Below are 13,840 nucleotides of genomic sequence, written 5' to 3'. Positions count from 1 at the left end.
TCTCTCTCTCTCTCTCTCTCTCTCTCTCTCTCTCTCAAATCAATAAGCATGTCCTTGGATAAGGATTAAAAAACAAAGATTAAGAAGGACTTTAATTTTGGAAGTGTGAAGAAAAAACATTCACGGGGGAAAATCCTGAAATGTAAGTGAAGTTGTATAAGATTCTTATTTTATAACAAAGTAAATAAAAACAAATTTTTAAAAATTGGCTTTAGACAAAGTCTGACTATATTTTTATCCTAAAAATTCAGAATAACTGTGAGATAAGGCTGGTAAACAGAGAAAAAATTGAGAAATTATTTGAAAATAGGACATTTTAAGATGTTTATTATTTACCTGTACAAATTAGCAGCAACTTGTACAACTGCACCAGGTTACAATTAATTTGCAATAGCACACACTACTTTCAATCTGCCACAAACAAGAGTACAATTAAGTCTCCAACAGATCACTTCATCACAAACCTACATTCTGGCTTTTATAACTGTTTCATAACACCTACTACAGTGCATACCTATAGCATTTATGAGCAGAAATGCCCAAGGCCCTTCAGAGGGCAGAGGTGAATACTTTCTCATGGAGGAATGCAAGCTTTTCTAAGCGAGTTCGTTTCAGTAGTGGGAGCCATTCCCAATAGGATAATTCAACCACACGGTACCCAAGCCGAGTCAGCTGCCGCCTCTTCATATTGTGCAGGCCAAGCAGATCCCTGGAGCCATAGCAATACTGGTTCCTGTTTGTCAACTGAATAGCCAGCTTCACTTGTGGTGCCTGCATGCAGGCTGGCCGGTGCAGGTCAGCCATCTCCATGGCCCCCAATCTGTCTGCCACATTGCAAAGGGAGGCCCCCAAGGGTATGGCTGCCTTCTTCTCTAATTCCATGGGCTGCTGTCCAGTCTTTGACTCAATTTCCCCCTGGAAATGCCCTCCTGATTTCCCCTTTAGTAGCTGATTCATCAAATCATCTGTAAGACTGACTCCCACATGCATGAGCCTTAATTTGGCTACATCTTCAGTGGGTGTGGCTTCTCTGTTAAATGGTAATGGCTTCATATTAACATCAAGCTGGACCTCTAAGTCAGAAGATCGGGTATGAGGCAAAATCATATGGTGTTTGATGTACTGAGGCCCACCCAACATGGTCTCAAGTAAAAAGAGAGCTTCCAGGAATTCAGGCTTTGAGGTCATATCCTTCCTAGCTAAATTCCACAGTAATTCTGACCCCTCTTGCTGAAGGTGAGAATTAAGACGATTGCCTCTGTATTCTGGACACTCAATGCCAACTGAACCATCAAGTGTATACAGCTCCTTAGTGAGTTCAAACTTACTACTCTGCTGAGCTAACCTGACAAACTGTGGACTTAAAGCGAAATTGATGAGCTCTGTTGGAAAGTACTCAGAAAATGCCAGACCCAGTAGGCAAGTGAGCAGGTGTTCTGGGTATCGGTTGAACTCAGGCATCTTTCTGTGAATCTCATTTATCAGGCTAGAATAAAACTCTTCTGCATTGGGTGGCTTATAATTCAGAGTTCCAAATGACCACAGAAACTTGGCAATATCTTTACTTCGACAGTATGCTACTCTAGGAGGCAAAGAAGCAGCCACAGCATTCATTACCCCTTCATCCAGGATGCGTAAGGCAGAGCAGGCAAGAGTCAGGTGCATGACACCTTGAACTCCCAGGGAAGGAATTCGCTGAGGAGCAATCTGCCCAAATTGCTTCATGAAATTTACATGATCCACGTGAGTGAAACGGAACATTTTAAGAATATTCACTAAGGCATAACTACTCAGATGCTGCATGTCAGCACATGCCAAGTCCCCAATTTTCCGCATGACAAATTCTGAGAGACTACTACTTGATTTAAAGAACCCCAAACAGATTGTACCAGCTTCCTCTAAAGTGATAAAATCTATATACTTGAGGATCAATGATTCCAGTTTTTGCATTAGGTCCTGGGGTACCTGACGACTTTCACCTATAATATAAATCAAGTGAATCAGTTGGGACAAGGATAGGTCTTTCCAGTGCAAATTAAGATAACTAAAAAAGATTTTTAAAAACCGAGGTACTCTGTGGCCCAAGTACCGCCAGAGGTCAGCCACCAATAGTAGTTGATCCAGACTCATATCCCATACCATATGGCAAAATCTGGTTTCATACACATCTAGCATTGAATGGGAATGAGGGATTCCTAAACTGACAAAGGCTTTCAAAATATTGATCAGATCTGGGGTATCAAAGAGCTGTATGTTTTTCACACTCAGCTGGCAGAGCATAGCAAAACTGGCACTGGAAAGCAAAATAGGATGCTGCTCTGCAGGCAGAGAGCTCAGCTTCCAGAAATAATCGGCAATGATCTGAGGCTGGAGATTATCTTGATAAACTGTGACTTTGTGCAAAATCAGTTTACCTTCTGAAACTGACAGGGGCTGACAAGGCTGAGATCTGTTATAGCTGTGAAGTTGGTACTCTGGTCTTAGCTGTAGGAAAGCTCGGGGGTCTTCAAAGGAATCAAAAACTTCTAGATCCTCTTCATCAACTTTCATGGCCCTGGGTGAGCCTGGCTTCAACGTGCTGGCCTTAGAGGCAGAAGCTCTGTTGAATTTCAAACTCAGGAGGGCGCCACTGGTTGTCAGGATCCTCCGAGAAGAGGAGGTGCAACGAATGTTCTCAACTTCTTTGGCAGGATGGCAGAGACCACTGTGTTCTGGAGGGTCTTGTCCCCTGTGCTGTGTGCAGCTTCCCACATTCCAATATGCCACACTTTGGGTTGCACTGTAGGCAAAAGGATTGCAAAATGCTCGATATCCTAAAGATTTTAGTAACTTGAGAGTTGCTGCCATCCTGGTGTCAGTACTGATCGTTCTGGCAATCAGAACAGTCCTCACAGGTCTGACCAGGCAATTTCTTGTTTAGATGGTGCTTGATTAGAGCTGGACGGGGAGGCGTTCCACAGAAACTGCCTGGAAATCTTCGGCATATCACAAGAGTCATGGATCACAAATGACTGGGTCAGAATTGGTGCCAGATACTGAAAAAAGGGTAGATGAAGAATAAGTGGCTTCCACCTATCACAATACCAAAATTTACACATTTTAAGAAATGGATTAAAACTTTGCTCTCCACTTAATTAAGTTCAACACTAGTGAATGCCCCAACCACAGACCACATACATCAAGGATAAACTCCATGTGACTTGCATAAAGACACAAGAAAACCTCAAAACCAGATTTCTTTCTGGATTTCCTCTAACCTCTAGACAAACTTCCTTTATGGTAGAAGGAAAGTATTGATGTTAGAGAAGAAACGGTTGCTCTGCTAACTTCCAACAGGAAAAGACGGGGGATTTTCACAAAGAAAGCTGAAGCCCTGGCTAGGTAGCTCAGTTGGTTCAAGGGTTGTCCTAATACACCGAGGTTGCGAATTTATACAAGAATGCACCAATGAGCCCTGGCTGCTGTGGCTCAGTGGACTGAGCGTCAGCCTGCGAGCCAAGTGTTGCTGGTTCAATTCCCAGTCAGGGCACATGACTAGGTTGCACGTCAAGTCCCCAGTTGGGGCACAAGTGAGAGGCAACCACACAGTGATGTTTCTCTCCCTCTTTTTCTCCTTTCCCCTCTAAAAATAAATAAATAAATAAATAAACAAACAAATAAATAAATTTTTTTAAAAAAAAAATCCACCAATGAATGCATAAATAACTGGTACAAATCAACGTTTTTCTCTCTCTTTTTCTCTCCTTTCCCATCTCCAAAATCAATAAATAAAAAAAAATTTAAAAAAGAAAAAAAGAAAGCTAGAAACAAAAGTGAGCAGCCTATTCTATCTCTGACCTACGCATAAAGGTCCAAGTGGAGAATGAGAAAGCAGGTAAAAGCTGCAATGCTGACATCAAAACTAAAAAGTGGAAAACAAACACAGGAGCCTGTCAAGATGAGGAGACAAAGAAGTATGGCCCAAAAGAGGGAACAGATCAAGGCGCCAAATGGGAGAACTAAGTGACGAGGAGATAGCCAACCTAACAGACGCAGAATTCCAAACACTGGTGACAATCATGCTCACAGGCTTAACAGATATGCTTGAGTACAGCAAACGCATAAGAGAAGAAGTGAAGGCTATGTGAAGTGAAACAAAGGAAAATTCACACAAAACCACTGGTGAAGGGAAGAAAAATGGGGTTGAAATCAAGGATGAAACATAAGGAAGAAAAAAAGTCAACCAGTACAGAATGAGGAAAGAAGAATTGAAAAAAATGAGGAGAGGCTTGGGAACCTCTGGGACAACTTTAAAAGTGACAACATCTGAATCATGGGGGTGCCAGAAGGAGAAGAGGAAGAGCAAGAAATTGAAAACTCATGTGAAAAATAATGGAGGAAAGCTTCCCAAATTTTGTGAAGGAAACAGACATACAAGTCCAGGAAGCATGAAAAGTCCCGGGCGAGCTGGACCCAGAGGGGACCACACCAAGACACATCATGATTAAAATGCCAAAGGTGAAAGATAAAGAGAGAATCCTAAAAGCAGCAAGAGAGAGTGGAGAGTTGCCTACAAAGGGGTGCCTATAAGACTATTAGCTAAGAAAAAAAAAAAGACTATTAGCTGATTTCTCAAAAGACACTTTGCAGGCAAGAAGGGACTGGCAAGCAGTATTCAATGTGATGAAAAGCAAGGACCTACAACCAAGATTACTCTATCCAGCAAAGCTATCATTTAGATGGAAGGGCAGATAAAGTGCTTCCCAGACAAGGGAAAGGTAAAAGAGTTCATCATCACCAAGCCATTATTATATGAAATATCAAAGGGACTTAAGAAAAAGAAGATCAAAACTATAAACACTAAAATGACAACAAACTCACGATCAACAACTGAATCTAAAAAGTAAAGACAAAATCCAACTAAGCAAACCAGAATAGAAACAGAATCATAGGTATGGGGATCATTTGGGGGGTTATCAGCAGGAAGGGGGGAGGGGGAGAAATGGGGAAATGGTGCAGGGATTAAGCATAATCAGTTGGTACAAAATAGACAGGGGGGTGTTAAGAATAATATAGGAAAGGATGAAGCCAAAGAACTTATATGCACGACCCATGGACATGAACTAAGGGGGGGTGGGACTGCTGGAGGGAAGGGGGCTACTGGGCAGAGGGGAGCAAAGGGGAAAAAAATTGGAACTACTGTAACAACATACTCAATAAAATATACTTTTAAAAAACCCTAAAACGTGGGATTTGGTGTAAAGTTTAATTAATTACACTCAAAATAATCCTCCCTATTCCCAAAATACAAAACTTTGATTACAGAATTGTGTCCCTAATGCTGTTCCTGTACCTGTTAGAAGATGACTATTCTCCTCTCCAGGAGGCTTATAACAGAGTTTGAAACACAACTGCAGAGTAGTCATGCCATTGGGAAGTATACTCAAAAACTCACTCATTTTGGTGTAAGAGGGCAGAATGCCAAGGTCCTGTTCACTGTCAATTCATGGGTGGAAAGCAAAATGGTTCTCAAGGCTGGGCTCAAGGTGCAGGGAATACCAATGCTCATCACTGCCCTGCTGACATGCAAGCTGGAGGCAGTGGATTAGCAACGCTTCCAGTGAGTCAGGTGTTGATTATCCGGCCTGTGAGAAGCCCAAGTCCCATTTTTCTCCCATGATAGAAAGCAGGAGAGGTTATTAAACAGGCTCTGCTGTACCCTTGCTTTCTTGAAATGCTTTTTGTCTTTCCTTCCACTTGAGAAATGCCAAAATCTGACAAGCAAAATCCAGGGAGACTTGAGCTGCCGAGATATGAACCAGATAGGGCTGGTGCGGCAGAAAATCCCTTGAGGGTTCTGAGGGAAGCAGAATGACTTTCTGAAATGCCTGCCCGCCTCCCATCAGCCCCTTCCTTCCAGAGCCCATAGCATAAGAACCAGGGGACCACAGGACAGGTTAGTGGATTTGTTCTGGTAACTCAGCTAGAAAGGCTTCTTCGATGGCAGAATGTGTGCTCCAATTTCTTTGTGAACCAGAGCAGATTTTTTTCACATAAAATCATTATACACTTGGTTCTCCACTATGGCCTGTGGATCCATTCTGCACACCAAGCTTTGATCTATAGGTCCAGATGCCACAGACCAGGTATCAGCAAACTGTGGCCCAAATCTAGCCCTCCAACCTGTTTTTGTAAGAAAGTATTATGTGAACATAGGCCATTCATTATGCTCTTTTTAGCTGCTTTCTTGCTAGAGGTGCAAAATTGAGCAATTGTGGCAGAAAAAATCTGGCCTGCAAAACATCAAATACTTACTATCTCGCCCTTTACAGAAAGTTTATTATAGACCATTTGTTTATTCCTATGAATGCAGATGGCCAACTTTTTTAAAATTAGAAAACGCTAGAAAAATAATACTTAATTTTTTTTTTAATATTTAGATGATGATTGAAGATTTATGCCTCAAAATAGTCACTAGGACTCTCAATACTGTAGCACAGGCATGTTGGGAACAAAAGAGAGATCAAATAATGGGACTCTCCAGTTGACAGAACAGAGCTTTTAAGACCTATTTTGGACTCTGGAATGTAAATTTAGTCCAATACAATGTGCAACTAAAGACAGACTATTCAAATCTGTAGTCCTTCATCTCATCTTGGGGAACTAGATCTGAAGAAATAACCTCAATAAAAAATAAAGACAAAAATACGTGTTTATAAAAACAGCTGTGCTAGCTAAACAAAAAAACTGGGGGGAAAAAAACACCAAAACAAATGTTCACTCAGAAGGAGGCTGGTTTACAGATTAAGTGAGTAGCAGGCACCAACGCATGACAACATACATACAAATATCAGTGGAACAAATAGAACACAGGTGAGTGCCATCACCTAAAATACACTTATATAAAAGGAAGGTAGCTGTACAGCTTCTTTGTGGGGGAGGCTTTGTTGTATCTTTGATAAATTAACTTTTCTACCCTTTTTATTGGGGTTAAAAGTGTTAATACAGAGACTATATGGATTAATTAACAAAAACCTTTATAAATTATATAATTTTAAGAGTGCATTTAAATTACTTCAATTAATACTACCTAACAATAGTTACTAAATTTACTATGCATGGTCTTAAAATTAACAAAAATCATTTCTGAGAAAATCAATGCCAGACTGGTGTAGAACCCATGTTTTTAATTAATGTGGCTCTTTTTCATTTGTAAAAATGCAGGCTAAGTCCCAAAATGGAAATAACAAGAGCTACAACTGTCTTAGGGCCTTCTCTGTTCTAAGCCTAGTATGAGCTATTTTATCTGTATTCGTTCCAATCCTTACAACGTTCCTGTAAAGTAGGTTTTATCTGCTGACGAGGAAAAGAGGACTTCACAAGATTACAAAATCTGCTGAAGGTTACACAGCCAAGGCACACAGTGGGGTTTGACATCAAGCATTGTCTGATTCATTCCAAAACTAACATTGCTGGTATACTGGAGAGGCAGGAGTCAGATTCCAGACAGGGAAATGGGGAAGATAGTGAACAATCTAAGGGTGCCAGGGAGCTGGAGGGTTAGAGCCTGATGAAGTCAAAAGTCCCACCTACCTCTAACAGTCTGGGATCCTAATGATCACAACGGTTATTTTATACTACTTACAAAAAAACAAACAAACAAAGAGAAGACCTGAAAGAGGGAGATCTACATAAAGGAGTGGGTGCCCCAGTATCAAAGTAAAGAGAGCTATCACATTTGAAAACCTGAAAGTTGGGAAGAGAGAGATGGGATTCAGAATTTAGGGTTCAACCTATGAGAGAAGCAAAGGGAAACCTCAGGACAATGATGACAGAAGGTCCCAGAACTAGAGCTGTGAGCAGACGTAAGGAGTAACCAGTTTAGCTCTGGTCAGGAAGCTCAGTTGGTTGGCGCATCACCCAAATGCACCAGTGTTGTGGGTTCAATCTCTAGTCAGGGCACATGCAGGGGTCAATCAACCATATCTGTGTATACCTTTGACAAAAATTAAATTTACAAAATATATGAGCTAACACGAAATTTAAGTGTTCTTCAAGAAGACAATCAGTGGACAGAGAAAGTAACCTTAATATTGAAGGAAAATGGACTTCCAACCAAGATGGAGGTGTAGACAGACACGCTGCATCTCCCTCCACAACTAAGAAGAAATACAACTACCTCAAAACTAGAAACAACCAAAAGTTCCAGAAAATCAAACTGCATGGAAATCCAGCAAACAAAGATAAAAAGAAGAAATACTCATCCAGACAGGTAGGAAGAGCGGAGCGGGGGCAGAGAGGACACGGTGTGGTGGCGGCAGCAGCAGGCCGGCAGAAAGCGCAGTCACACATTTTAAAAAGTCAGGAGGGACACCTGGGGAACTATCCCAGCTCCTCACCGGCCCTCGCGGCTCACAGTCCCAGCACTGGGGAAAATCAAGCCTCACTGCTTCTGACTGTGCAGACTAGTGGGGGTTGGGGTGAAGGCAGAAACTGCTGGTCTCTCAGCAGAGTCTGCTTGTTTAAAAGGGCCCCCAAGGTCCTAGAACATCCGTAGATCCGCCCACTCTAGGAACGACGGACAGGGCAGCAGCTAGAGGGGCGCCAGTCCGGTGCGGAAGTGGGAGATGTGTCTGGAAAAGGGGCGAGTGCTGGGCAGGCAGCATTGTTCCCTCTCGGACCCCTCCCCCACATACAGCGCCACAACCTGGTGAAACAGGTCGCCCTGTACTGATGAATCCCTAAGGTTCCGCCTCTTACAACATAACAGGAGCAACAGCTTTACCTGGGACGTGGGGACAAACAGAGGACCTGTCAGAAGGAGGAGACAGAGAAGTATGGCCCAACACGGGGAACAGATCAAGGTTCCTGTGGGAAAACTAAGCAATGAGGAGATAACCAACCTAACAGATGAGGAGATAGCCAACCTAACAGACGCAGAATTTAAAACACTGGTGATGAAGATGCTCACAGGCTTGATGGATATGCTTGAGTACGGCAAACGCATAAGAGAAGAAATGAAGGTTATGCTAAGTGAAACGAAGGAAAATTCACACAAAACCAATGGTGAAGGGAAGGAAACCGGGGTTCAAATCAATGATTTGGAATATAGGAAGAAAAAAAAAACAGTCAACCAGTGCAGAATGAGGAAGCAAGAATTGAAAAAATGAGAAAAACTTCCCAAATTTTGCGAAGGAGATGGACATACAGGTCCGGGAAGCACGGAGGGTCCCCGGCAAGCTGGACTCAGAGGGGACCACACCAGGACACACCATGATTGAGATGCCAAAGGTGAAAGATAAAAGAGAGAGTCCTGGAGGCAGCAAGAGAGAGGTGGAGAGTTGCCTACAGGGGGTTGCCTATAGGACTATCAGCTGATTTCTCAGAGGACACTTTGCAGGCAGGAAGGGACTAGCAAGCAGTATTCAATGTGATGAAAGGCAACCTGCAACCAGGATTACTCTTATCCAGCAAAGCTATCATTTGGAATGGGCAGATGAAGAGCTTCCCACACAAGGTAGCGCTAAAGGAGTTCATCATCATCAAGCCATTATTATATGAAATGTTAAAGGGACTTATTTAAGAACAAGAAGATCAAAACTATGAACACTAAAATGACAAGAAACTCACAACTATCAACAACTGAATCTAAAAAATAAAAACAAAATCCAACTAAGCAAACCAGAGTAGAAACAGAATCATAGGTATGGGGATCATTTGGAGGGTTATCAGCTGGTAGTGGGGAGGTGGAGAAATGGGGAAATGGTGCAGGGATTAAGAAGCATAATTGGTTGGTACAAAATAGACAGGGGGAAGTTAAGAATAACATAGGAAAGGGTGAAGCCAAAGAACTTACATGCACAACCCATGGACATGAACTAAGGGGGGTGGGATTGCTGGAGGGAAGGGGGGTACTGGGCGGAGAAAAGGGGAAAAAATTGTAACTACTGTAACTACATAATTAATAAAATATACTTAAAAAATATTCAAGGAAAATTTTGAAAAGTTATTTCCAGTGCAAGCACTTCCTACTGTATTATAACTTCTTTATAGATGCCCACAGAATAGGCAAAATTATGACAAAAATAAATCTTAGAAACATGCAGAACCAATCTGAAAATAGCTAACAACAGCTACTTACTTTGCCATCATGGAATTTTTAGTGTTAAGTAAATACAACCATACCATGAAATATAACCACTTCAGAAGCTGGGTCTCAAATACTGCAGAAAAGGAAAGGAAAGAAACACAAGATACACAGCCAACAGAGCGAAATGTGGGAAGAAAAGGAGGCAAGGATGTGTTGCCCACGTAGAGAAAACACAGCTGAGAGAGACAGTTCCTCCTTAGTTAAGGACACCCAGAGAATCCATAAGAAAGCTGAGAACAGTGAGATGCCCAGTAACTCCTGATGCCTTCTATTAAGGTTGAAAGATATGTGGCATCATTTCACAAAGTCATTTCCTAGTTTTATTTTTTTTATTTATTTTTATTTTTAGAGAGATGGGGGAAGGGAAAGAGAGGGAGAGAAACCTCAATGTGCGAGAGATACAGCAATCAATTGGCTCTTGTTCACTCCTAACCGGGAACCTGGCCCACAAACCTGGGTATGTGCCTTGACCAAGAATTGAAACAGTGACCTTTTGGTTCGCAGGCCAGCGCTCAGTCCACTAAGCCACACCAGCCAGGCTTCCCCTCCCTAGTTTAAGTACCCAAGTACACCCTGCTCCCCACCTCCTATTTAGGGGTCCTTATGAACCAGAGTGGAACCTCAGAGACCCCTGGTGCTTGGCTGTTCTGAAAGGAACTGCCCAAAGCACCCTGAATCAAGTGACTTCATAGAAGCGGGAATCTTACCTTTCTACCTTCCAGGCACAGGTCTGAGCTTTGTTTTAACCTACAGTCCAGAAGTTAGAAGAGTCAGGTGGAGGAAGGAAGCCATGCTAACTGTAGATTAAGTATATAACACCCTCAGCATATTCAATTTACCAGTTACCAGATCTCATCCCTTAATTCTGATTTCTGATCTTTCTGCTAGAAAGGTTTAACCCTCTTGTGTCCTGACAAAATTACCACAAATAAATGGATACTTCAGAACCCATTCTTATCTTAGCAAATAATTTATTGGGCAACCCAAAGAATTTAAAAAACTAACTTTTTCTAGGTGCTGGAGTCTCCTGACAAGAGTCTCAAAGCTTTAAAGCCCATGTTGAGGGTTTAGAGGCTGATAGTATGAACCCTTAGATGTTAATGCAGATGCCAACTGGGCTAGACTCTTCTGCGTTTATTCCCACACAGGAGCACTGCCTACAAAGACGGGGGTCAACTACTATGAAGGTAAAGCACTAGTGTAAAGATGTTTAGGTCAAGAGAAGTATTACCCACAGAGCTAAGTCAAACCAAAATTAAGTCTAACGGCCCATCCCCTTTACTTCGTTCTCGTTTCCATGTGTATCGGAGAGATAACAGCATGTTACAATCACCTGTAAAAATTTTTTTTAGCTTTCATAGCCCTCTTGCTTTTCTGCTATCAAAATGGCAAGAAGGGTCTGATAAGGCACCACAGATGATTCTGTTACAGCCACTTTCCTTAAAGGGTCTGATAAGACTCAGTTGTTAGAAAATTTCTGACTACGACAAAGAGCAAAAACTCATATTCTCTTAGCCCATCTAAATGGGACTACTAAAGGACTGACAAAATCCAGGCAGGTAAAGAGATGTATCTGTACCCACAGTTATGTGTAAAAATTCCCTCCAAAATGGTCCAAGTACCTATCACTGTTAACTCCATGAAAAACTTGGTTTTAAATCTGTTTTCCTAGATTTGCAAGGCCACACAATATAGTATTTCAGACAAGTGAAGGGGGAACTTCAAAATTCTTTTGACATCAAAGCTGACTTATTTGCATGATGAATGACAAGCAAGGCCTTAATGGGGAACAGAAAAATAAAACAATGAATGGGGAAGAAACCCAAACTAACAAATTAGACCTGCATAACTGCCAAAGGCCTCACTTTCTCAGCTGTATTATACGACACTGAGTCTTCAGGTTTTATTTTGGTCTATCAGACAGTAGTAAATTCATCCCAGAGCTTTCCCGAAGCCATTCAGAGCAGTGAGTTGAAGGATCTAGTTCTGGAAAGGCAGCTGTTCTAACTACTCAAAGTGTGGCCAAAATGCAGAAACATGAATTTGGATTATCACAGCAACAAATTACTGAAGCACGAAACAGGAGCCATTTGGTGCTAACACACTTGCCCACCAGCTCCACAGGATGAAGCATTGTCCAAGGGTCTACAAGTGAGCGAGCAATGAAGTATTACCTCAGGAGATCGATTAACCTAGCTGGTATAAAGAGGACCCAAACCTTCCTGAGTCAGGACAGAAGAGCTGTGTCATGCTTTGTACATAAAGAGAAAACGAAATTCTTCGTCTTATTCCTGGAGAGAAAAATAGGAGCGGGACATCAATACTACCCTTAGGCCTATGAAACCAGCCTCTTAAAATATATATATAGTATTAACGTCTACTTAAGACTCACCCCGTCCCAGGCACTAAGCAAAACACTGTAGGGCCTTGCTGCTCAAACTGTGGCCTGAGGAGCAGCGGCATCGGCCTGACCTAGAAGCTGGTTAGAAAACGAAAAATACCAGGCCTCACCCCAGACCTACAGAATCGGAATCTCCAAGATTCCCAAGTAATCCACAGGCACATTAATGTATGATAAGAGGTGCATCTCACTACATTCTCACGACAGCTGTCTGTTTCACAGCTGAAAAATCAAGCTTCAGGTAAGCCGCTCGCCCAAGGTGACAGAACTCCTGAGTGGGGTCTCCGAGGTTCTCCCTAGAGCGTTCCCCGCCCCTCGGGCCGGAAAGCGCAGAGCCGGGCCACGGTGCGTGCGGGCCCTGAGCCGGCCAGAAGGCATAGGCCACAGCTCGGGTCAGCACGGAGCGCCCGGCGCGACCTTCTCCCCGGCTGCTGCCACTCACCTGAGCCAGGCCAGCGTGGGCACCGCAACCACCGACCCCCGTTATCGCGGACTGTCGGACCAGCACAATTCCAGCTACACCAGGGGCTTACGGCCCCGTTCCGGCCAACTGCCGGCTACTTCCGGCTGCTGCGCTAATGACGGGTGCGGCCGAGGCTCAAAAACACTGTGAGCGTTTTTCAAGGACGTTTTCTACTGAAAGACGATATTGAGGAATCAGGGGGAATCTAGGACCTGCGGAGGTAAAGCACCGCCATGGACACACCGCACTCGAAGTAATTGAACAGCGAAACCACAGGTTCGAATCTCAACCACCATTTAGGGGGGTGTATGGTCTTGGGAAGTCACATAAACTCTCTAAGCCTAGTTTCTCATCTGTATAATAAAAGTAATCAGCATTTAAAAACCGAGATGTGCCCAGGCTGGTGTGGCTCAGTTGATTGAGCGCCGGCCTGCGAACCTATCCGAAAGGTTGCTGGTTCAATTCCCAATCAGGACACTGGGTTGTGGGCCAGGTCCCCAGTGGGGGACGTGCGAGAGGCAACCGATGGATGTTTCTCTCGACCATCAATGTTTCTTGCCCTCCCTCTCTCCCTCCCTTTCCCTCCGTCTAAAAGTAAATAAATAAAACATGTAAAACATAAATAAATAAATATATGTATATGTGTGTGTGTGTGTGGAGAGAGAGAGAGAGAGAGAGAGAGAGAGAGAGAGAGAGAGAGAGAGAGAGAGAGAGAGAGAGAGAGAGGAGAGAGGGAGAGAGAGAGAGGTAATCATAAAGTGCAGCCAAGAGAAGTTAGTGATGGATAGGGCCAGGATGATCCTCCACCTCCCTAGGTAGGGGCTCACGCCTGATTCGGTATGGGCAA

General features: G+C 43.1%; 2 protein-coding genes across 7 annotated transcripts in view; both read right to left on the bottom strand.

Moving 5' to 3' along the window:
• Positions 1 to 13,037, bottom strand: part of UBOX5 (U-box domain containing 5) — a 34,185-nt gene extending 21,148 nt beyond the window's left edge. For 3 of the 5 annotated variants that reach the window (XM_090286123.1, XM_090286126.1, XM_090286127.1), the window contains exon 1: positions 12,973 to 13,037. The gene's annotated coding sequence lies outside the window, so the exon portion shown is untranslated. Of the gene's footprint in view, positions 1 to 2,414; positions 2,479 to 10,836; positions 10,898 to 12,972 lie in introns of those variants that run through there. The other 2 variants (XM_090286125.1, XM_090286124.1) reach the window with 2 other exon arrangements.
• On the bottom strand, positions 311 to 13,040 carry FASTKD5 (FASTK mitochondrial RNA regulator 5). 2 transcript variants are annotated; one of them, XM_090286121.1, is made up of 2 exons: positions 12,973 to 13,040; positions 311 to 3,035 (listed from the first exon to the last, which is right to left on the bottom strand). In XM_090286121.1, exon 2 carries the CDS (start codon positions 2,845 to 2,847, stop codon positions 550 to 552), a length of 2,298 nt encoding a protein of 765 aa, XP_090142247.1. In that variant the 5' UTR covers positions 2,848 to 3,035; positions 12,973 to 13,040; the 3' UTR covers positions 311 to 549. The 2 variants fall into 2 exon arrangements, with proteins under 2 accessions (XP_090142247.1, XP_090142248.1); XM_090286122.1 differs by lacking the exon at positions 12,973 to 13,040 and adding an exon at positions 10,837 to 10,899.
• Between the last annotated feature and the right edge of the window lie 800 nt (positions 13,041 to 13,840).

Source organism: Furipterus horrens, unplaced genomic scaffold (assembly GCF_987537825.1).
Source record: "Furipterus horrens unplaced genomic scaffold, mFurHor1.1.pri manual_scaffold_8, whole genome shotgun sequence".
NCBI classification, from domain to species: Eukaryota; Metazoa; Chordata; class Mammalia; order Chiroptera; family Furipteridae; genus Furipterus; species Furipterus horrens.
Note: the sequence above shows the minus strand (reverse complement) of the source record. Positions and strands in the feature narration are given on the sequence as shown.

Bases quoted from the DNA above. Each gene is read 5' to 3' on its own strand.
- FASTKD5 (XM_090286121.1), bottom strand. From the start codon at position 2,847: ATGGCAGCAACTCTCAAGTTACTAAAATCTTTAGGATATCGAGCATTT.